This window comes from Muntiacus reevesi, chromosome 4 (genome assembly GCF_963930625.1).
Source record: "Muntiacus reevesi chromosome 4, mMunRee1.1, whole genome shotgun sequence".
NCBI classification, from domain to species: domain Eukaryota; kingdom Metazoa; phylum Chordata; class Mammalia; order Artiodactyla; family Cervidae; genus Muntiacus; species Muntiacus reevesi.
In genome coordinates, this window is record NC_089252.1 from 70,893,811 (window position 1) to 70,918,546 (window position 24,736).

Below are 24,736 nucleotides of genomic sequence, written 5' to 3' on the forward strand. Positions count from 1 at the left end.
GAAACTTCGTTTCTAACAAGCTCCCACGTAATGCTGATGCTGCTGGTCCAAGGACCACACTTTGAGTGGCAAGGCCCTTGGCAGCAAAGTCCTTCTCAAATGAGTTCTGAGCCCACAGGAGTGTAAGTGCACGGGTAGAGGGGATGGAACTCTCCACTGTAAGTATGTCCCTAATACCAAGATTCCTGGGTGGGCTTTCAATAAGTACCCACCATACATTTGACTCCTACAAAACCTTTTCATCCAAACACCACTCATAAACTGTTTTTATGCCACAATGTTGAACTCTCCCCCATCATTTCAGGAGAGGTTGCCACCTTGAAGAGTTTTCAACCAGCCTGTGGGACAAAGGAAAAGATTGATAGAAAATCAAAATAATTTGATTCATGAGATGGAATTGAACTTTGAATTCTTAGTATGTTGATCAAGAATTTGCAGACTCTGGGAAATACTTTTTTAAAAAAAATCTAGGAATAGAAACAAATTTTTGAAACTCTTAAGAAAAAGTTACTTGTCTCTGTTTAATAGAAAGAAAAACTTCCTGGATGAAAATCAAATACTTTGATTACTTCTTAAACCTTAGAAGACACATATTTCTGGTCTGTTCACTTTGGGCTTTTCAGTTAGAGCTGTTAGATTTATTTATTTGTTAGATTCTTGTTTGTTTTCCTGTCATCCCCAAAAGGGGAAGTCATCAGCATTTGGGAAGGTGTTCTGGTTTGTCTTTATCTTGGAAAATAAAAAGATTTGCTCTAACCAGAGTTTGTGTAATGCACAGGAGGGGCATGTTACAGGAGTAAGACAGCTTATTCAAGTCATTTCTAATTTGTATTCTTTTTTTAATGCAAGAATATTTTTACTTGTTTTAAAGCGTCGTAGGGTCCTAGAGGACTGTTTGGGAGGAGCCTTCTCCGTCTCCACTTTGATCAGAAAATCACTCCCTGGGACAGCTGACTTCCCACTGCCTGTGATGGGGACGGGGTTTATTCAAAGTGCACGCTCCAAATTCAGTACTCATTAGCTTCCCAGGGGCATTTGGCTTTAACAGTTATATGGTTCATCTGTCTCAAACATTTGTTTTGACTTTAGCTCCTGCTTGCTTCACTTTTTTAAGCTTGGAAAGAACAAACCCAGGATAGTCTGGGCCGTTGCTTCCAAACAGGGGTTTAGACAAAATTTTTAAAAGGGACTTGCTTTGTAGTAGTTGCCTTGGCCCGTTCCTCCAAAACCCCCATGTGTGTGGGTAATCACCTCTGTTCTCTCAGACTGTTAGTTGCCAAACCCCATCCGGCAGGAGGCCTGTAACCACTGCCCCAGCCTTGCCAGGCCATCAGCCATGACTGGCATATGTCCCGGCATCCTGTGCGCTTCAGGTTCCCTAAAGGCCGAGCTTCGCTCATTGGGTTTGTGCTCCCCACCTGCTCAGGCTTAGTTTCTGTGGGATCTTCAGGGGAAGGAGAAGAGGGACCTTGTCTGTGCCTTGCTTGGTATCCCCCACCTCAGGTCCCCTCTGGCCCATTCTTACATTGGCAGCTAGGAAAGCCTGGGCAAGTGCTGTAACTTCTCTGTGTTCCAGTTTCCTGCTTGTAAAATGGGCAGAAGAGGAGCTGCCTGGCATGTAACAAGCTAGTTCTGAGGTGGGGCCGTCTGTGAACTCCATCTTCACGACCGTCAGCACTGGCAGGTCAGCACCAGTCCTATAGCCTATAGTCCATAGTGAAGTCGCTCAGTCATGTCCAACTCTCTGCGACCCCATGGACTGTAGCCCACCAGGCCCCTCCGTCCATGGGATTTCCCAGGCAAGAGTACTGGAGTGGGTTGCCATTTCCTTCTCCAGGCGATCTTCCTGACTCAGGGATGGAACCCAGGTCTCCTGCATTGCAGGCAGCCGCTTTACCGTCTGAGCCCCCAGTCCTATAAGGCTGGTGCTAAGATTTCACTTTACAGGTGAGAAAGTAGAGACTTGTAGAAAGGCTAGCTCATTTGCCTGACAACACACAGCTATTACATATATGAGCCAGTCATCAAAATTGGGACACTGATGCCAAAGCCTGTGCATTTTCTATACTGGAAGTCCATGTGCTATACTGCATGGGAGGAATTCCATGGGCCCTGTCCCAGAGGATTTTCCTCTGGGAATAGCACTGTTTTTTCTGGTGAGGCTCAGGCTGACTCATCCTTGAGTTGAGCCAATAGAATAGAGTATTTCCTGGGAATAAACTCTTTCTATTAACTCACTGGGCCAGGTTACTGAGAACCCCCTCTCACCTTTGAATTCTCAGTTAGAGAATTTGGGATCAAGTGCTTTCAAAATTCACCTGAATTCTCTATTAACTGAGTTAACACAGAGCTTACCAGCTCACAGGGGTCACACCTCGTGTGTCTGGAAGAAAGGATAAACGTCTCAGAAGAACACCAAACTTCAGTCATAGAACATGAAGGGTCCTCTCAGTTTGACAATCCCACGAGAAAATGGCAAATGGGAAGTTAAACTTCACACCCGCCCTGGCGCCCAGCATAAGCCCTGACCAGATTTGTGGATTTGCTGCTCCCACAGGGCGCCGTATTGGTGGTCAGAGAAAATGAGGCTCCAGAATAAAGTCAAATGCTGTGTGATTGGGAGGAAGGAGCCTGAAGGCCTAGGAGGCTCACTAACTTCAAGATCTGATTCTTCCTGCCAACCACACCGCACATTACAAGCAGGGCTGGAGCCTGGCTCCACTGGCCAAGCTCCCGGGGGCCAGGACGGCCGAGGTATGTCTGGAAAAGAGAGGGTTTTTGCCAAGGCAAGCATCTCCCATGCCAGGCAGACCAGCAAATAAGCTACCTCTTGCAGCCCCTTCATCTGAATCCCTGAGGAGCCAAGGCCTATTTAAGTATTAAGTGCAAACTCAGGAACTACTGAGTGTCCAGTCCTGAGAATACAGAAGCAAATGTTCACAAATCGAGTATGCGTTTATCTCGTGTTCTAAAAAAATATTAATTGATGTTTTTCTGACCCTGAGAGTATTGGGTCTTATTAAAAAGGAAAAAGAAAAATTTAAACTGAATCAATCTCCAGGGAGAAACCTTGATAGCATTTTATGGGGTCGGGTGTCCCTGCAAGCCAACGAAAAGTAGGGATTAGGAAAAAGGCTAGTTTTGTGAATCTTCTTAAAATGGGGTCCAAAACTTGATAGTAAAATTTTTTCTTTAAGTTTTGATTGAGATTTTACTTGAAAGATAAAACTAAAGATTGTGAAAATAAGTTTATGTTATTCTACACTTAACAGCTCTTGTAACAGGGTAATTACAATAGTCAAAGATTTCTTAGACCCAAGGCAAAGGCCTATTTGCTTTATTAGCATGTTTAAAATAGAAGTGCATTAATTTCTGAAACAGAAGAAATAACTGAGTGCTGGATAGGCTGCTTTTGTTTTTGTTTTAAAATATTTATTTATTTGGCTGTGCCACGTCTTAATTGCGGCATGTGGGATCTAGTTCTCTGACCAGGGGTTGAACCCAGGCCCCCTGCATTGGGAGCGTGGGGCCTTTTAGCCACTGGACTACCAGGGGAGTCCCTAGATAGGCAGCTTTTGGATGTGACTATTCCTGTTATATCATAAGGTAACATTCTTTACTTCCTATTTTGTCATTTTTTTTTTTTGTTTTTTGTTTGTTTGTTTTTTTGAGGACAATCACAAAAAGGTTGTTTTTATGATGGTATATTTTCCCCCAAAGGCTTATTTTGATCTTTTAATTTTAAATCCTTATCTTTTGAAGCATCTTAAAGTGTTATCATCCAAGGATAATTTTGACTTTTTTAACTGTTAAGTAATTCCATCAGATCTAGATATATCAGAGACTTTAAGTGGTTTGAGCAGTTTCTGTGTATCACTTTCATTGATTTCATGAAAGCCTGGAGCTTTACAAGGTTTCAGTAGATTTCAGTGCATTTGAATTGAGTAATCAGATTCTACACTGTCTGGCAGTCAGGGACAAAAGGTAGACAGTTCCCCGATCCACATTCCCCATTAGCTGAGAGCTCTTCATCCTAAGTCTTGCAGTAGTGCTGAAGGTGAAGTTCTCAAATGTGAGCAATGGTTGGAACATGAAAGGAGTCAGAGCCAAGGAGAAATGTGGTCCCTAGAATCTCTTCATGTGCCCCCTAGTGGTTACCAAGTGCCTGGCAGAGGTAATAAGCATTCTCTCCCCAACTAGATCACTATTCCTGATGCTGTCTGAAACCAGGCTTAATAGCCATATCACCCCAAATACATTTTTAAAATTTTCCTGAGACTTCTTTTGCCTACAGGGTACCTGCCTGACTACAGGGAGGGGGCTGCGGGCTCTGGTACCTGGCTTCATAATGACCCTGTTTTTTAAGATCATGGCCCAGGCTGGATCTAAAACTAAAGCAAAGGAGGTGCTGATGGGCTTTAAAGTGAAGTGCTCCCCTAAAGGGGGCAGCTATATAACCTGCAGATAGAAAGTCTTCCTTTGGTGGGTATGAATTTGAACAACATTCATTAGCATGTGAGGGTTCCCGTTCTGTTGCCTCTACCCACCTGGGAACAGATGCCCAGCACTTTGCAGAAGCTCTCGGTACCAGCAGCCTCATCTGTAAAGAGTATTGTCTGAGGTCAGGTTCGCTGAAGCAGAACCTGAGATGGGGATTCCTGTGCAAGTGATTTAGTATGGAAATGCTCTTGGGAGAAGAGGAATAAGGGAGCAGCCTAGGGCAGAGGACACAGGCAAACAGGGATGTGTTCTCAGCCTGTTCCAGTGGGGGCTCTGGAACATGAGTCTCACAGCACAGCTGGTCTCACCTTGAGGCAAAGGGGCGGCCTTCTGCACCCATGTCAATCATAGGCTGCAGAGGAAGGACATTATAACCTCTCGGACAAAGCAGTTCCCATTCAACCAGGGACTGGAAGCCATCTAGCAAAGGGGTTCTGGGTGCAGCACCTGCACCATCTACATGCAGAAGCCCTTGCTCTGAGGGTGGGAGGGGGAAGAGGAGGCTCTTTCCCTAATTGCTGCAGTGGAGAGTGGAGAATAGAATTAAAACCCTTCAGTCAAGAGGACTTACATAGCCACGGGAGGGCTGGGCTGGTGCTGGCAGGCACAGAAGGATGATCCGTGACATTCCTCCCTGTGACACCATCCAGGAGTGTTTGAGTCATGACCATATGCTGAGCACTCTCGTTCCAACAGAAGTCTTTGGTTTTCGCTCTTTTTGCTTATTCTCCACCTCAATATCCAGCTAGAATTTTCATTTCTGTTAGACTGAGTAGGGTGGAAGAGAGACTTGGAATAAGGCAATAAATGCTGGACTAATGTTATTTTCTTGCATTTTTGGAATTAACAAAATTAAGGTAGTTCATCAACTCTCAGATAATCAGAAGCAGTCTTAGTTCAAAGTCGAGTAAATGGAGGGCTCCTCTGTTCCAGAGTAATTTCGAACCTGTATCCTCAGTGCTGATCACGGGAGTCCATGCTTGGGGTCCATTCCAAACCCTGTTCCATGTCCATATTGTATATGCCAACTTATCACCCATTAGTGTTGGGGCAAGATGGGAGAAGAAAACCTTGGAGGAATAGCTGAAGAAAGGTGATCCTGATAGTGGAAACAGCTTAGACAAAAGGTGTGAAAATGATACCAAGAAAAGGGTATTTGTAGAACAGTGATATGTGTACCCAGAAAGGGAGGGGCCAATTGGATGCCAGAGTTAAGATTTTGAGCTTTATTCTGTTCACAATGGAGAAAGGCATTTTAAGAAGATTCCTTAAGCAGCGGGTAGAATGGACCAGAGAACGGAGATCTCATAGCAATGGCTCCCAAATCATTGTGGAGCAGAACGCTTACTGTATCACCTAATCATGTATTGAAAGTGCTTATCTCAGGCCCCACAATCTCAGAGTCTACTCAGAGGCTACTCAATTTTCTACTCAGACCACTGGGTGTGGCCCATGAATCTGTATTTTTAAAGAATGCTCCCAAACCAGTTCTAATGCAGGAGGACCCACACCCACTGCATGAGAGGTGCGGACTAAGGACATGGCGAACCATCAGAAAACTTTAAGATCACTGAGGTCAGTTATCCCCACTGGATATCTAAACCGGATACTGAAAGATAAGCTGTAGTTTGCTTTTACCTTTATATGTCTCCTATCTTTTGCTTCCTTTTATTTTGGGTTGTTTGTATTGCTGTTGTTTTGTTGCTATTTTATAAGTAAGTTTTATCGATATTTAGAAAATGGAGAAAAGTACATAAATCATTAAACAAATTTTCATAATAAACCCCAGCACTTCAAGAACTCCCTTCCACTTACTACCTCCCAATTATTATCTTGACTTCTAATCTCACAGATGAGTTATTTTTTTCATTTCTACTTTTTTTGTTTGATCATGTTCATAATACATTAGTATAATCATATGCTGTGTAACCTATAACTAAGTAGGTATTTTATGGTAAATGCTCACATTTTTTTTCCTCATTGGACATACAGTGAAAATTTTTATTTCACCCATCTGCCTGGAAATACTGGTCTGAACTGAAAGGTGCAGTTCTTGGAAATGGGAGGAGGAAGCATGGGTGGCATTTCAGAGCCAGAATCCACACAAGTTGGTTCCTTTTGGTGCCATTGTGGTGTTGGCTGTGCTCATTCCCTCTAGAAACTCGGGGCTTTCAAAGGGGAAGGAGACAGCTTTTAGTGTCAGCCCAGAACGACTTTGGGGAAGTCACACAACCTCATTGAACTCCAGTGCCCCAGTTTCTAGACAGTCAACCAGTGCAAACATTGTCTCCCGCCAGAAGTCTTGATTTGCCTCAGTGACTCAGAGAGGCCCTATGGGTTGTGAAGAGCCTCCTGCTTTCCTTTGACCTTGGTTGTAAGCCGTGGGTGCAAATGGAAAGACGGCGGCTCTGCATGGCACCTCTCCTGGTTTCCTCATGCTTCTGTCTGTAGAGTTCAGCCCAGGCCGGCTACTCTCGGAACTCCCTCCTGTTCCTTGCCCCCAACCCCAACTCTGGCAAGGCTTGTTGGGGAGACAGCCCAGCCCTCATTGATTCAGACTGTGAAAAGAATCCCTGTGTTTTCCCTGGTGTGATTTTCTTAGCATTGGTCTTTCCTCAGCTAAGATCTTGAGAGGCAGGATTAGGGTGTGGGCATTGGAGAAGGCAGTGGCACCCCATTCCAGTGCTCTTACCTGGAAAATCCCATGGGTGGAGGAGCATGGTAGGCTACAGTCCATGGGGCCGCAAAGAGTCAGACATGACTGAGCGACTTCACTTCACTTCACTTCATAGGAGAAAAGGGTCAGAAAGGTGACTTGGATGCCTTTGAATCCAAACCTAAGGAGACATCCAGCTCACCAATGGCCTGGTCCACCTCACTGGGAGAACATCAGGGTTCGGAACCAAAGGGTTGGTTAAGAATGAAGAGTGGTTTTGTCCTCTGCTCTTGTCTTCCCAGGGAACCTCTGGCAAAGGAGTGGGGAGGTGTGCAGTCAGAGGAGGACGAGGGACTTGGCCTGGCAGGGGTTCCTCATTCCAGTGCAGTCAAGTGACCGTTGTCTGAGAACTTTCCCAGGGAAGAACCGTGTCTGCTAAAGTCTGGATTTGCCTCCCTGGGACTCCTTCCACACACAACTGTCTTGGTGCATCCAGCCCATCTGTTGATGCTTTTTGTCTTTCAGGAGGAAATGGGCATTTCCTGTGAACTGCTAGAATTGGACTTCCTCAAATGCAGTGTGGGATTTCCTTTCATGAGGTCAAAGTCAAAGGTAAGGGGCAGGGACGGGACACTTCCTTGGCAGCAGCCTCCAGCCCAGCCCATCAGCCACTGACTCTGCCAGCTGCTTCCCTGAGGTTTCCTCCACACCCCTGCCTCCCACAGCAACCAGGGTGGCCAGCCGAGTCCTGCCTGGGCCCAGCCAGCCACATCGACGACCATCTCTAAGTCCACTCCAGGGTGGCTGTGGACATGTGGTCTTTCCCCGTGGTCCACATGACGTACCTCAAATGTGAGACACACACGAAGGCCTTTGTACTTTGTCGAGCACCATCTGGTTGGCCTAACATATTTTTTCTGGGACATCGCATGCCACTTTGAGTCCCTGAGACCACTTAGGAGAAGATGTGGTCCTGGCTAGTGATCTGTAGTCCTGGCTGCCACTCCTCTGGGCACTCACAATTGTTTTTTGAAGAGACCTCTTAAAATTCTTAAAACATGCATAATCATTTTTTCAGAAAAATTCAAGAAATTACAGTCACTTTGGCATATATAAGGAGCCAAATTTTCTAAGTTCAAACAATAATATGGTTTAGCTGATTTGGAGATTCATGGAGCATTCTAGTATGTGGCATCATTTTAAAAAGATGCAAACATGTAGAAGATGTGATTTTTGGAGGCAAAACTAGACCCTAAAAGACCAAGCAGGGCTGCATTTTAAAATGGAGGCTGTTTTCTTTGTTATGATTTGAAGGAAATTTTATGTTCCCTTGTCCACCTTTTTCCTCCACTTAAAAAAGAAAGTTTAATCCTTTTATCCTGCCTATATCATGAAATTGGGTCATTTTAATCTCTAAGTCCTTTTGTTCCCAATGTATACTAGCTGTTTTACAAACCAGTTGTTAGAACGTTCTTGTAGGAAGGTTTGCTCATTTCTTAGCAAATCTCTTGAACCCCTCAGTCTTGTTGAATGTACCCACTCCAATCTACAGTGGTTGTTATCTCTGTGATTCCTCAGCCCTTTTCTGGCTCTGACCCTCATTCTGTTCACATTCATCCCAGGAGAAGGGAAACCTCAAGAGGCGGCTTAGAAAAAGCTGGCAGAATTTGGGCCAAGTCCCATGAAATCCCAGGTAGGGTGAGGATGTAGGAGAAGGACACTGAGCCCTAGGCACCATTGTCTGTAGTAAAATATATGCCCCCCCACACACAAATTTAATTGAAATCTTTTGAGCAACAGGAAACAGACTTAATTGAAACACTTTAAAAGTAGCCATCTTGCTGTAAAATCCAGCCTCCATCCCAAACCTAAGATGCATCTTGCTAGTTCTAAAGATACTTTGAAAGGATATCACAGATGCTTCCCTGGTAGCTCAGTGGTAAAGAATCTGCCTGCCCATGCAGGAGACACAGGATATGTGGATTTGTTCCCTGGGTTGGGAAGATCCCCTGGAGAAGGAAATGGCAAACCACTCCAGTATTCTTTCCTGGATAATTCCATGGATAGAAAAGCCTGGTGGGCTACAGTCTGTGGGGTCTCAAAAGAGTTGGACACAACTTAGCCACTAAACAATAACAATATCATAGATGGATCCAGGATCGATCACTTCCCATGGGGGAAAAAAAGGTGAATAAATGAATACAACAAAAATAAAGCATTCTTGACTTCTGGGACCTAAATTTCGTTATAATTCATTAGCTCTCAAAATAGTCATTGAGCCAACAGAAGAGTGGATGTTGAACATTGGATTTTTTTTCCAACTTGGTAATATCACTACCTTCCTCCCACATACAGAAGTGAACACCTGTAGCAAGGCTGAACCTGGAGGCAGTGGCTCTGGGGATGAATCCTTGGAGAAAGCCCAAGAAGCAACCCAGCAGGGACAGGGCTCCCTCTATCCACAGCCTGGCTTGTCCTTCCCTGTCCCTTAGACCTGTGAGTTGTCTGACTTCCGACCATCTGCTAAGCCTCATGACCACATTATCTGCTTACTTTGCTGGCCATATATTTCAGTCTCTCACGAGCAGCCTGCCTAGTTCCTGACTTTCTGTTCTCACAGGCCGCTGGCTCTCATTTTGGCCTCATGCCCAAATCTTGCTTTTCACCTCACTTTGATCTTTAGAGTGTTTAATTCAGATCTCCCACTGGGTCAAACTCTTTGCTGAGACAAGACCCCTGACTTTCCCATCATGTGTGTTTTCCAGCTCTGTTTCCTGTTCTGTCTCCATTCCCCACCCTCACTGTAAGCTGACAGGTCTCACCACAACAGAAAGTCTAGAAAGGGATGTCCAGTGTCCACTCTAGTTGATGGTCCAACATTCATTACTTTCAGGTAACAGTCAGTTCAGTAAAATCTAGTGTTGCAAATTTAGACCATTGCCTAGAATTCTTCATAAAAGAACCCAAATATTTAGATATTACATAAGTCATAGACTCCCAAAACTTGATGGAATTTAAGGATCATTTTGTCCACCCTCTTCTTTTTATTGAAATGCAGAGATCAAGTATCTGGCCAAGATCACACAGTCAATTTTTGGTGGAGCCTGGCTGTATAAACTCTACCCAAATGGTCCTCTCCCATTCCCACACCTGCCCGATGTGTATACAGTGAAACCCATTTGCTTGAGACGATGTTCCCCAAATCAGAGGATGGTCACCACTGGCAACACCTGAGATGATTTTAGGTGATAGTGGACATAGCGCTAAATAGCACTGACTGACAATGAGAAAGCTACTGCCCTTTCAACACTCTTTCAATCCTAACCTCCAGTAGCGCTACAATGTCTCTATGACTTGTTTATCTCCCTTTTATCAAAATAGAGTAGACCTTAGGCTCAGAGCCTTCAGCAGGCAACAGAATTCAACATCTTTTTGTTTTATTTCTTTTTATGGTGACCTCCTCTTAATGGCAAGTGATCCCGGATTCCCATCTGTGATAGTGATATAAATTCTTCTCTTTAAAATAGTCTTTAAATAGAAAGAGTGAGGCAATAAAAATACAAAGTACTTATCACAGGTGATATGATAAGCAGATGTGGCAAAAATTGGGATGATGGTGTGTGAGTGAAATTTAGGAAGTCCTGGTTTAAGAGTTCAAGCATATTGCTTCCTAACGAGAACCTCAGTTGCTGAAAAGGACAGCATGCCTCTCGCCAGAGTGGGCTCTGGGCTGGTTTTTATTGCTAAAGTTGTATCTTTGGCCTGACCATCAGAAAGAGATGCATAAACCATAAAGCTTGTCGTGCAAATGAGCATCCAAAGGTCATAAACTGCAGAAGACTGTAGCATTTAAGTTTGGAATGCTGGCTAGCGCCAAATGTCACTTTCTTTTCCCATAGTATGAATTCAGCGTGATCTTTGATACAAGCCACCTGTCTGGGGAAGAGGAAGTTCTTAGCTTCATCGTTACTGCTCAGAGGTAAGAGGGATTTAACTTTTTTTTCTAAAATGAGAGATTTATGGGACCAAGAAAGGTCATGCCCTGGTCATGCTTTGATGATGATGCCTGAAACTCCAAGGAGGAAGGAACAGCTCAGTGATAAAGCCCCAAATCACTGCATGGAATTGGGTCTCTTAGGGATGGTCCATCTGCTCATGCAGACACCAGGTCAGACGGAGATGGGAAAAACTGGGGATCATCCAGTCAGAGGTAACAATTTTACAACTGAGAAGAGACTGGCCCGGAGTGGTCAGGATTCCGGCCCAAGCTCACGCGTTTGGAACCATTCACAGATGTCTGTGGGTCTGCTGTGGTCAGTCACTTCTTGTGGTATGTGGTCATTGTGAGCTAGCATCCCTTGGGCAGGGACAGGGCAGCCTGAGGTCCCGGCCAAGCCTGTTGGTGAAGGTCCCCAAAAGATGGTCCTCAAGTGGGAGCTTGTTCTGAGTACCAAGTGGACAGATAGTCAGGGAGGTCAGTAGTGATGTCTTCCCTCAGGACTGCACTCCTGCCTCTCTCTCACACACACCAGTGTCGCCAAGGGTGCCTGGAAAGGACTTTAGGCTAATAAACTGCCCACACAAGCCAGAATCCACACTTGCCTCGGAGTACCTTCCATCTCAGTAGGGCTTGACTGGGATGTAAGGAGAGGTGTTTAGGTGGGTAAATAGGGAGACACAAGCTTTGACTGTATAGTTTGGATAGGCAACCTTTTTACTTGAATTTTAATTGGAAATTATTTTAAACTTAATGTGAATGTTGCAAAGGATAGTACAAGGAATTCCCGAACACCCTTTCTACAGATTCACTCAAGCTTGACACTCTGTCTCTTTTATTTTGTTGTTCTCTTTCTGTGTATAGTTTTTCTTCCCATTAATCATCTGAAAGTAAGTTGCAGACATCATGCCTCTTTACCCACGAGTACTTTCACGTGTATTTCCTAAGAATGAGGCCATTCTCTTAAATAACCCTGGTATAGTTATTAAATTCAGGAAATATAACTCTGATGCAATGCTATTATCTAATCTCTAGCCCACTTTCTAATTGTCCCAAGAATGACTGTGTAGCCATTATTATACTGGTCCAGAGTCTGATTAAGGATCAGGCATTTAATTATCATGTTTTATCTCTAGTTGCCTTAATCTTCAAGCCAAAATGGCATGCCAAGAGGCCTCAGTCCATCCCAGAGGTGGTCTGGAGATCTGAACCAAACACTCAGAAGGGCAAGGTCAGGCAAAATGCACAGAAAAGAAAGGTAGTGAGATAACAAAACCAGGAATCTCATAACTCAGGGAGGCCAGACACTGGGGAGCAGACCACAGAACCAGCGGCTACAAGTCAGCCAGGCCAAGGCAGTCACACGGCCACAGGTTAGCATGCAGCCGGCCCTAGAGGCCCACAGGATCTGGGGTGCAGAGTGAGGCAATGGGCTGAGCTTTGTCAAACTAAGGCTTCTCCCCCAACCACATGGTCATCTCTGAAATGAAGATGCTCAACCCAAGCCTTCCTCCAAGGAGGACAGCACCCTTGAGCCCATTCTTGTCCCACATTCTGACTTAAGAGAGAAGGTCATCTCCCAGACTCTTTAGATGTGAACCCATCATGCAGGATAACGGGCACCAGCTCAGCTGGGCATCCGACCCCCATATGCCGTGCCTGGTTAATAAGCAAGGAGTCCAGCTCTGGACCACTCCTCTCGACCCTGTGCATGTCCATCAAGTTTAAAGCACCAAGTGGGAGCTGAGAAGGGAGCAAGGATGAGTGAGAGAGAGTCTCCCATCTCAAACCACGTCAAGATGGGGTTGGTCCAGAGATGGAGGCAGATGCAGAATAGCCCAGAGCAGGCACTGCCCCTCACTCATTTTACAAAACCTTTGAGCACTCACTACAACTATCCACTGTGTCAGACAAGGGGAGATACAGCAGGGACCAAAGTTGGTAAAATCCCTGCTCTTGGGGAGCAGTGTGCTGGCTGCAGGGGTTGGATCATGAACAAATGAACATAAATTTCAGAGGGAGACGGCAGCATTATGATTCATCCATCAAGTACGGTGCACTCGCTGGCAAGCATAAAGCAGCTTCATTTTCATCCCTACTCTCTTTAAGCACACTTGGCAAGGGTTGTTCATTTCTGGTTCTCGGAGACAGTCTAGGACAGTCCTCTGTGTTCTCAACTCACTCTTGTTTAATGCACAGTCCTATAGTCACTTCAAGCCTCAGAATAACTCATTAATCCATAATCAAAGTGTCTTGTTCCATGAAGTAATCAAAACTTGATTGCAAGTTAAGGCTTCCTATCCTCCACCAAGGCAAGGCTGGAGGAGCGTAGCCTTTCTGTGGGTTGTCTAGGTTTCCTCCAGTGGTGCTTCCACTGGCCCTCCTCCTTTTCCTGAGAGCCCTCCAGGCTCAGAGCCGGGGTTGTGAGAGGTCAAAGGGAAACGGAAAGGTCAAAGGGAAAAGGAAAGGTTTTACTACACAGGCAGTGCTGGGAGCAGTCAGTCTGGGTGTCTGGAGTTGACTCTTCTCCTTTGGAGACCCTCCCCCTGCCCACCCCCCACCTGGGGATGCTCACCTGTGCGTCCCCCCTCATCACATCCTCCAACCTCAGCCTCTAGGCAGCTGGAGAGGCCTTCAGCTCCTGCTGCCAAGACTGTGCCCAGGGCCAGGACCCAAGGTGACCTCACACTGACTCTCATGTTCAGATCCCACTCAGGAGTCTCACCCCTGACAGTCTCTAGAAAGGCAGGCAATCCTTGTGGGGTCAGGAGGGGAGAGCCAGCAGCCTCTTCCCCTTTCGTTTCTGAGGCCTGCGTCTTGACTGTCCTGAACAGGGTCCCTAAAATTTGACTTAAAAAGCTGTCACCCTCCCCTGACTATGGACCATTTTCTCCAAAACATGTCTCCACGAATCCTCCTTTCCCAACTCTGTTACATCCGTGATGTTACAGCTTGGATTTTTGCCGCCAGACATAGTAAATCCTGGGTTAGTGCTTTCCTCTGAATTTTGGCATCTGTTGTACCTCAGCCGAAACTTGAACTTTAACACACTGTCATACTCACCCCAGCATGAGTGGTTCTTGAATTTTCACTAAAACATCAATTACCCAAAGATTAGACTAAGATTCTTCCCGAGTGCTGACTCTTTCAACGTCACCCACAGTTCTGTCTTGCCTCTTACTATTAATGGCCTTGCCCCCAAAGCCTGAAGTCTCTCTGCATTTGGGAAGCTTGGGTCAGGCCCCAAAAAATACAGTATAAGCCAACAGTAGAGGCACTGGTAGGGCTTTGTTTTATTTTTTTGCTGGAGGCCTTTCTAGTCTCAATGTTATTTAAAACTCATAGAATTAAAGATTAATGTTCCCTTTGGAACAACTGTGAAGCATACATTTTCAGAGCCCCTCAATCTGCTACTACCCTAGCATATTTTTGCTTTTAATGCCACTTTCCCAGTTTTGGGAGGGGGTGTGTTTTCTTTACTATTTTAGAGAGCGTTCTTTCTTCTAAAACTGAGAGCGCAGCACATCACAGTGGTTGTTTGACCCTCTTTACCGTGTATTGTCATACCCAGCATTGACTCCAGAGGTGATGACTTTCTGGCCTTTAGTTCCTCACCAGTGAGACTTACTGAACAAACGCTAATTATGTTCTATATATTGCAATAGGCTATGCAAAGCAGGTGGAAATGAGAACCAAAGTGGATGTTAAAGTATAGTCCAGCAATCACCCAAAACCTGCACAACTTTCCAGGGCAATTTGTCAGGGTGTTACTGCCACAGGAGGAATGTAGCATTTCTGATTACAATTGGCTGGGCTTGCAAGCTTTGAAATTATGCAAGACATGATTATTTTTTAGTCACACTATTTTCATGATCACATCATTCATGGTTTTGATCTAACAGAGACACATGCAAAGCATAGAGAAGGTAGACTTTGTTCCTATTGCTAGAATCCAGAAAGGCTTCCCTGGGGTGGTGGCATTTGAACAGAGGAGTCTGTTTTCAGGCTGAAGAAGCCCAGGTGAGGATGTGCATGGCACAGCCTGCTCTGTCATCCCCATGTGGCAGGTGGGCCTTGGCGTGTGGTGGAGATTCCTGACCATCTCAGAGGAAGGGTGGAGAATGTACCTGGGCAGTAAAAGGGAGGTGGGGCTGACAGAGGAGATTGGGCTGGGCCACAAAGTGCCCAGGAAGTCTCAACTGCTTTCGCCAGGCAGTGGGGAGACACTGATAGTTTTGGAGGAAGGGAGTGATACAGTGCAACAGCTTGCCCAGAGTGAGAGAGTACACGATGGATTTAATAAAGGGAAGCAGATGCCTATTCAAACCTGAAAATTGTCATTTTCCTGCTGTTTCTGGGATCCACAGAAAACTCTCTATCAATGTGCTGTCTGGGTCTCTCAACAGCTCAGGCAGCTGATATTCCTGAGAAGGAACATTTGGGCAGGAAATATGACATGAAAGAAACTTTCCTTGTCAAAAAGAGGAAACTCCACCTACCTCCCAAGCCCCACTCAGGGCTAATCTAAGGTGTCAAAGGAGGGATGCAGACAACACCACGGTGAAAATTTCATCTCCTAGTCTTGGGTCCATAGACCAGTGGTGCTCTAATCTTCGGTGCCCACTGGAATCATCTGGGAGCCTTAAAAACTTCCAATGCCTGGTCCACCCTACAGGGAACGTCATCTATTTTGTCTGGGATGAGATCTGGGCATTGAATATTTTTTAAAGTCTCACCAAGTGATTACTCTATACTGGGCACAGTTTCACTCAACACACACCTATTAAGCACCTATTATTTATCAGATGCAGTGCTGGGTACATAAGAAAATCCTTATAATTTACAAATTCAAGAACATCATTTTATGTACATTAATATTTCTATATAGCATTACTGAACACCTAGTATTGGTAGCTTAAGTAATTAAATAATCAGAATCTTCATATTATTTGAATTACAGTTGTTAAAGAAACTATATTGCCTATTAAACCTGCAGCTGAATGTCTCAGGCACCAATTACTCTCCAGACTTTGGTGAAAATCTGATCTTACTGTCTTAGACGGCACCCACAGCACCTGACTCCCTGCTGTGACAGAAAGATCCTTAAAGCTCCTTATCTTGAAAGCCACAGTCAAAATACCAATCATCCTTTTCTTCCCATCACCACCCTTTGAAGCTCTCTGGCCTAAAACTTGTGGATTTAGAAGGACAGAAAGTTGAGACTAAACAGTTTCTCAAGAGCTTCTGTCTGGCAGCCTGGCTCTGCAGACCTTGAGAAGCATCCTTAGTCACGAGCTTGCAGAGTAACCGGGGGCCTTTTGATGTTCAGCCTCTTTATCTCAACTTTGCAACCTCACTCAGTCTGGAGCGGTCCCCTGATGACAGATGAGACTGTTGGGCCAGAGCTGCCAGCAGCCACAGGTGGCTGGACAAATGGCAGGGCGCAGGGTGGAGCTTCCATCAGGAACTGATGACTCAGACTTGGCAGGACGCTGGGTGGGGGCAGGGAGCCAGGCCCAGGTGTTGCCATCCCCCATCCATTCAAGAGTCAACTCTGGTCTTTCCTGTGCGGAGATTGCACAGCATTCATTGTGCCCCTGGGAAAGGAAAGGCAGGGGAGTGAGGCTGGGTGGGCACCTGATCCTGCTGCTTCTGCAAACCGTGATGGATGTCACCTCATCTGCGGAAGACAGAAGAGAAGTCAGGGGTCAGAGTCACAGAGCACCATTGTTTCAGAATAATAGGAGAAAGGGGGAGAGGGGCTGTGAGTCTGTTGAAAAACAGCTGCATTCAGCACTTACTGGTGGGGAGAGGAACTCTGCATAAGTTTGGGGGATGATGTGGTGAGAAGTGGTCCAGATGAGCTGTGTCCAAACTTCAGCAGCGGGTCCTGCCTTCCACCCCAGGAGGGTGAACTTAGCTTTCAGCTGGGACCCCGTGTTCATTCCGTGTGGTAGAACCAAGTGAGGTTCCAGGTTCAGCACCGTGTTCCCAATAGCCTTGCTTTTTTCCCAGGCGATTGCTCTTCTGCAATAATAATCACAGTTCATATTTGAAATCTCATAAAGCTGTGAAGGGAAACCTGGTCTTCTCTTTTGTCCTCTTCTCCCCTCCCCCAACCCCGCAAATCTGGCATCAGGAAAAGGCATCACAGTGGAAAAGCACTGGTTTTGGAGACTAACCCAGTTGCTCTGGGTCCTTGGGACAAGCTACCTAATCTGTCTGAACTGCTCCTTACCCGTCAGCCGTGGGTGAGCCCCGCCCTCTGGGGTTACTCTGAAGACCCAGCTCTGTCATGCCAGGGGGTGTGCCTGGCATATGGTAGCCCTCAACACTATCACCCACCTTATGGTCACCTTTCCAGAATGACCCTGCAAGTCTCCCCCCTTCTGCGTTTCCTCACCCCAAGGAGGAGGCCTGTATGTGAACCTGCTGGAGCCAGAAGTCCTATAGCAGGACCTCCCGTGACATTTATCGAGATGGTGCTACCCAGGGCCTCTCTCCTGGGCTTGGTTGTCCGTGGATGATGGATGATGCCGTTAGATGGGAAATAGCTGCTAAATGCAAGCAAACCTCTTCCCGGCTACAGTGCCCTAACCTTGGTTGTCCATCATTCACGGAATAAGCCCTGCAGAAGCAGCACACGCTGTTGGTGCCCACCCATAACCTCTCGGAGCTCACCTCTACCACTCACACTGAACAGTTCCCATTCCCAGCACCTGTCCTTCTGCCTGAGGCTTTGTCTGGCCAGACCTCACTAACTGTGCACATAGGGTACATGCCAGGGAACTAATCCCCCACCCCCACCCCCCGGCAGGTCTCAGGGGTCACTGATCAGCTCCCATGGCTTCAGTTGGAAGATAAGGGTGGGTACTCCACGCTGCCTCCTGGAGTTCCCTGGCCCGATGGAGCCCGGCTCACCTGGATCACGTGCCCTGCGTGCCTGCCTGCCTTCCTGTCTCCCCACTGCTGTCTCCTGGGGTCACCTGCCCCATGCATACTTGCCCTCACATCTTTATGGGGTGGGGAACACAGCTGAAACCATGGAGTGCCCACTGTGATGCCATACAGGGGCCAGAAACAGAGTTGAGGGTAAAAAGGCGCAGAACAGAGAGCGGTCACTCTCTGGGAGGGGAGAGGCGCCCCGCGGGCAGGCTGTGCTGACTGGCATCCCGTCCTCTCTCTCTGCACAGCGGCAATGTGGAGCGCTCAGAGTCCCTTCATAACAACGTCCTCACACTGACGGTGCCACTGATGCACGAGGTGGACACGTCCATCACGGGGTGAGTAGCCAGTGCTGCCTGGAGCGGAACTCTGTGCTTCTCTTGTGTTTGCTTGTATAGCCAGGAACTGGCGGCCCTGCCGCTTCCACTTCTGCCTGCCTTGGAAATGCAGGATGAAGCTTTAGCTACAGGGACTCATGCCCTCCTCCCTCCGTGTTTCTCCTCTTTCCCAGCTGCCCACACACTTGGTAGATTATACAAGAAGTGTGATGACAGGTGTAAACTGCATAATTCCTTCGAACATTCTGTCCACCTTTACATGCATCTCTTCCCAGGGCCCACTGCTCCAGAGTGCCGCAAGGTAGCAGGCAGCTCCATTCCTGGGATTAAAATCTCAGCCAAAGGCTGCTGGGCCAGAGGTTACAGCCAATGCGTCCCAGGGAAGGCGGGCCTGCTTTCTGAGTGGCCTCTAGTCAGCTTTGGCCTTGCATGTTTCCGATCCTCCTGCAGAGCCGGTGGGCAGGGCCAGTCACAGAGGGCACACTGTCTGGCTGAAGTCCACAACCGCTCAGTGCCGCTGGCATTGTTGGAAATAAGGGCTGCAGGCAGCAGGGACCCAAAACAACTCTGGGCGGTTTTCAGCCAAAACACAGGCCTGGAAAAATGAGAAGTCAGTTCCTGTTTCCGGCTTCAGAAACAGAGCACGACAGAGAAAAAAGGATTTGCACAATTAGTTTAGATCAAATGAAGACCTCTTGAACCTTTGCCCCACAGGCAAGCTGAACTTTCTAGAGGTTCAAAGTCTCTCATTTTTCAGTATTCAAGTGCTCCTGGGCCCGGGCCTTAGCTGCAAGTAGAAAAGTTAATGTGCTGCAGAAGGAGCCATGCCTGCAAAGCTCCCCTGCTCTGCTGGGTGTCAGGAATGAGTCTCCGGTGGGCGTTCCTGCCTCCTGGCGTTTTTCATCAAGTTCTTTAGACATGAGGCATTGGTGGAATATATTTGCAAATTAACACAGATTTGCCTCTGTTCGTGGCTCTATTTTTAGCCATGTAGTTTATTTACTATCTCCTCAGACACACACAGTGAGAATGTCCATGGACCAAGCCCTGTCCTAGGGGATGGAAGAGAAAACAGGGCTCCCTTGATCCTGTTGTCAGGCCCTGGAGGCCTCATTGTGAGGTGTTAACAGCCCCCAACGTAGCCCTCAGTTAAACAAATGAGTCAACCTCTGATCTTTCCAGGAACATAAAACGGCACTCATTGAAATGAACCCACTCTTGACCTGGGTGGCAGCTCACTACATTTCTAAACCAATACACTTAAGCTGAAAATAGATTAATTGTTATCTATTTAGACTTGGTACCAAAAATCTTACAATATTGTGTTTAGGCAAGTGAGCAGCTTCTAGAATCTCATCTAGAATCCATTATTTTTCCAGGAATTTAAATGAGCCTGGGGTTTATTGACACTGAGCTGGAATTCTTCATCACATCTTACACAGCCACTGTTTGAAATCTAAAGAAAAAGGCTGTTAGTTTAAGGACTCAATTTTTAATACCTAATTTCTAGTAATCTTGGTAGTCTGAAAATCTTTATTTTTTAATTTGTTATAGAGTGGGGCTTAGAATGCCAAACATATAATTCATTTATATTGTCATAATCTTTTTCAGTCCACAGAATGTTTTTCAAATGACAAAATAGAACATGTGTAATTTTATAATCCAGTTTAAAAAACTGAAATCAAAGCTACCATGGGCTTCCTCCTCATTTTAGAAGTGTACTGCTAGTACACTGTATACATAACTTACTGATTTGACCTAAGATGACCAGACATTACTGGGAATGTCTGCTTGGAAAGCACAAGTCTGGCTGTGTCCATTTACAAGAGAGAAAGAGCAGTTCCAGAACAAAGCATTTGGTGGGGGACCCTGAGGGGAACCAGGTTCTAGATCCAATAGAGACAGATGTTTGAGCTCTAGATACAATAGAGACAGCTGTTTGAGTTCTAGATTCAATAGAGACAGATGTTTGAGCTCCTAGGATAGTGGTGACCCTGCATTGGGATGACAGATTTCATGCTTTCCTCTTTCAGAATCATGTCTCCAACCTCCTTTGTGTATGGCGAGTCTGTGGACGCATCCAACTTCATTCAGCTGGATGACCTGGAGTGTCATTTCCAACCCCTCAACGTCACCCTTCAGGTACACACCCTTGGAGACCTTCTCTATCACTGGGTACCAAGGGAGGGGCCCATGGGATGTGCCTTCTATGAAAAGCAACCAAAGAGCCAGGCTCTTTCTAAGAGAAACTCTTCTCAGCCTGGATGTGTGTGTGTGTTTGTGTTTTCTGTAACCATACACAGAAATAATCCCTTTGCTGCCTGGTACTCTGCTGTGTAGACCCCTCTGCTTTTCAATATTTGGAGGGAAAACTGCATGATGAATGCGGCCTTCCCCAACAGACCCTTGGACCAGGCACGCATCCCCACCCAAATGGTCCACAGAGGACCCCTTTCAGTTCTCTATCATTCTTCACATTGTGGGCAGGGCAGCCTCGAGGATTTGTCATGGCCTCTTCATCCTGGGGGCTTCCCCAGTGGCGCAGCGGTAAAGAATCCACCTGTGATGCAGAAGACGCAGGAGACATGAGTTCAGTCCCTATGTCAGGAAGACCCCCTGCAGGATGGCAGGGCAGCCCACTCCAGTACCCTTGCCTGGAGAACCCGTGGACAGAGGAGCCTGGCGGGCTGCCGTCCTTGCGGTCACAGAGTTGGACTCTGTGACTTAAGTGACTGAGCATACACACGCACAGTTACTCCTGGGCTTCTCCTTGCTTACTTAGCCAGGCACCCACACCTCCCACAAAGGAGCAGCCTTCCAAAGTGGGGTTTTACATTAGCACAGCAGTGTGAGTGAAGGGAACTCCCCCTGGCGGGGAGACAGGCTGCTCCCCAAAGAGCAGGGCTGGCTCTCCTTATCACATAAGCGCTGTGTCCAGCAGGTACACTCGGTGTGGACTGTGGACACTATGAAGGACATTGTCCTTCTCTAAACCAAGGGTGGAAAAACTTTTTCTGCAAAGGGCCAGAGGGTAAGTATTTAGGCTTTGCAGGCCATCCAGTCGCCACAGCAGCTATACAACTAGGCTCCTGTGGCGCAGAAGCAGCCAGAAACCATGCACAGGACAAAACTGTGGCTGTGGACGCTGACATTTGAATTTCATATCATTTTCACATGATATAAAATTGCTTCCCTGCTAGCTCAGGTGGTAAGGAATCTGCCTGCAATGCAGGAGACCCTGGTTTGATTCCTGGGTCAGGAAGATCCCCTGGAGAAGAGATAGGCTACCCACTCCAGTATTCTTGGGCTTCTTCGGTGGCACAGAAGGTCAAGAATCTGCCTGCAATGCGGGAAACCTGGGTTCAATCCCTGAGTTGGGAAGATCCCCTGGAGGAGGGCATGGCAACCCACTCCAGTATTATTGGGCTTCCTTGGTTGCTCAGATGGTAAAGAATCTGCCTACGATACAGGAGACCTGGGTTCGATCCCTGGTTCAGGAAGACCCCCTGGAGGAGGGCATGGCAACCCACTCCGTTCTTGCCTAGAGAATCCCCGTGGACAGAGGAGCCTGGTGGGCTACCATCCGTGGGGTCGCAAAGAGTCGGACACGACTGGCGACTGAGCACAGCACAGCACACATCATTTTCACATATCGTGACATATTCGTCTTCTGTTTCTTCCCCAAACATTTAAAAGCATAAAACCACCTTAGCTCACAGGATGTACAGAAGCAGGTGGTGGACCAGATCTGGCGTGCGAGCCATCATTTGCTGATCCCTTCTCTAAGAACAGACGCCAAGGCCAGCACTGTTCAACAGGAGGGTCTTTGAACATACAACTAGGGGGACCAAGCATCGTCCAGACATTCTCCTTAATTGCCAAATGTGGGAAATGTAGGCCCAAGAGGAGAGGACATGCTGCAGGGCGAAGGGCTGGGAGCGGCTGGGCTGGGGCCAAGATTAGGCGGGTGTTACCTGGGACACCCCTGTGTAGCTCAGCAGCTGCCAGGAGCTGGGGGTGAAGTGATGGAGCCAGTGTACCGTAGTCCACATCCCACGTCTTTCTAGCTCTAGCTCCAGCTCCCAGAGTTCTCTCCTGCCTTCCCTCCGTCCTTCCCTGTGGAGAAGATGGTTTCTCGGTCTGGCATCCACTGCTATGGCCAAATAATTATTATTTTCTTTCCCTGTGGCCTCTCCTAGGTGGACCAAGGGGATGACAAATAATGACAGGGTGAGGGTCCAGAGAGAGACAGTAACATATTTGCGGTCTCTTGCAAACAATGGTCTCCCTCTCGCCAGAGCTCTCTGCCAGGCAAGAGACCTCCAAAGTCATGATGGATAACACACATCCCAGCGCAGAGAGGAGGCGCCTCCCAGCCAGCTAAGCCCCTGCTGTCACACCCTATGCTTGATTTACAAGGGAAAAGGGAAAGATGGGGTCACCCTTGCTTTCAAGACCTTTAGAGTGATTGCTCGGAATAGGACCTCTGTGGTTTCGAATTCCTTCTCACAGTTAGTTTCTTTTTCTCCATTGCTTTTTGCAGTTGGACAGAAAACAGATAAAGGCCAGATGAAGTTATTTCATTTTACTTATGCGTGTGTGCTCAGTCATGTCCAACTCTTTGCGACCGTATTGATTGGAACCCGGTGACCCTATGGACTGGAACCCCCTCGGCTCCCCTGTCCATGGGATTTTCCAGGCAAGAATACTGGAGTAGGTTGCCATTTTCTCCACCAGGGTATCTTCCCAACCCAAGGATTGAATCCCCGTCTCCTGTGTCTCCTGCATTGCAGGTACAATCGTTACCACTTAAGCCATCAGAGAAGCCGCTTTAGTTTCAATTGTTTACGTATAGTTTTGGAGGTGTCTTACAATAAAAGATACAGCCAGGTAAATTATTTAAAAGGGTTCAAATGACACACATCATGTAATGAAGAGGGTATCTGCAGAAATTAACACAATGTTGTAAATAACTATACTTCAATAAAATAGAAGTTTTATTATTTTTTATTATAGTTGCTTTACAATGTTCTATTCATTTTTACTGTACAGCAAAGTGAATCAGCTATATGTATACATGTATCCCCTCTTCTTTGGATTTCCTTCTCATTTAGGTCACCACAGAGCATTCAATAGAGTTCCCTGTGCTATACAGTTGGTTTTTATTAGCTATCTTTTTTATGCATAGCATCAATAGTGTATATATGTCAATCCCAATCTCCCAGTTCCTCCCACCTCCCCAACCCCCTGCTTTTTCCCCCTTGGTATCCATACATTTTTTCTCTATGTCTGTGTGTCTACTTCTGCTTTGCAAATAAGATCATTCATATCATTTTTCTAGATCCCATGTATATATATATATATGCACTTTAATATTTGATATTTGTTTCTCTGTTTCTGACTTACTTCATTCTGTATGACAGTCTCTAGGTCCATCCATGTCTCTGCAAATAGTGTTGATAGGATAAGGCAAAAAGGAACAGAAGTTGTATGAAAGGATATTAAAAAAATATACAGAATGTTTTCTTCTTCCTCTTAAAAAGAAAAAAAGGAAGAAAGAAATCTGAGAGCCTGTGGTTACATCATGTTTCTCTGAAGGCACTTTTATGGAGAGCTTAAAGTTTCGTATTGAGACAAAGAGCTTTCTTCTGACCTGACACAAGATACAGGCTAGGGAATCAGGGCCCCAGGAGTGAGTGACTGGCATGACCCTAAGGTTCTCCTCCTGTTTATCAGTCGCCTGAGGAAGTACATAGCTTTCTGTTCAGGATTAAGGAAGTCAGCTGGGTCTGAAAGATGGATAGTATGTGTCACTGATGGAAAGGAAATCTTCTTAGGTTAGCAAAGCTGACAGTTTCCTTACAATTCTCTGACAACTTGTTTTCTGGTGTAATTGTCGTGATTCTGACTGTCCTGCAGGAAAGCCACTGACCAGTTTGATGGTGATAGTGATCCAGAAAAAGGTGGAGATAGTAGAGGAGAATAGGGTCAGGAAAATGGATAGAAAGTGTTAGTCGTTCAGTTGTGTCCAACTCTTCGCGACCCCATGGACTGTAGCCTCTTTCTGTGGAATTCTCCAGGCAAGAATACTGGAGTGGGTTACCATTCCCTTCTCTGGGAGATCGTCCTGACCCAGAGATCAAAACCATTTCTCCTTCATTGCAGGCAGATTCTTTACTGTCTGAACCATCAGGGAAGCGTTATTCTGGCAAATCTCTCCTGAAAAAAGGCACGAGACTTTCCATATAAAGAGATTTTTTTTTCTGGGTCTTTTCAAAGCTAATATTCAACAAGCTATGT

The 24,736-nt window shown here is 46.3% G+C and overlaps 1 protein-coding gene across 2 annotated transcripts in view; it reads left to right on the top strand.

The window, feature by feature from the left end:
• ITGA9 (integrin subunit alpha 9) overlaps nucleotides 1–24,736 on the top strand; it is a 350,067-nt gene that overhangs the window by 255,725 nt on the left and 69,606 nt on the right. For both annotated transcript variants that reach the window (XM_065932998.1, XM_065932999.1), the window contains exons 19-22: nucleotides 7,682–7,768; nucleotides 11,056–11,135; nucleotides 18,347–18,436; nucleotides 20,470–20,578. In XM_065932998.1, coding sequence (XP_065789070.1) covers nucleotides 7,682–7,768; nucleotides 11,056–11,135; nucleotides 18,347–18,436; nucleotides 20,470–20,578 — 366 coding nt within the window. The remainder of the gene's footprint in view (nucleotides 1–7,681; nucleotides 7,769–11,055; nucleotides 11,136–18,346; nucleotides 18,437–20,469; nucleotides 20,579–24,736) is intronic.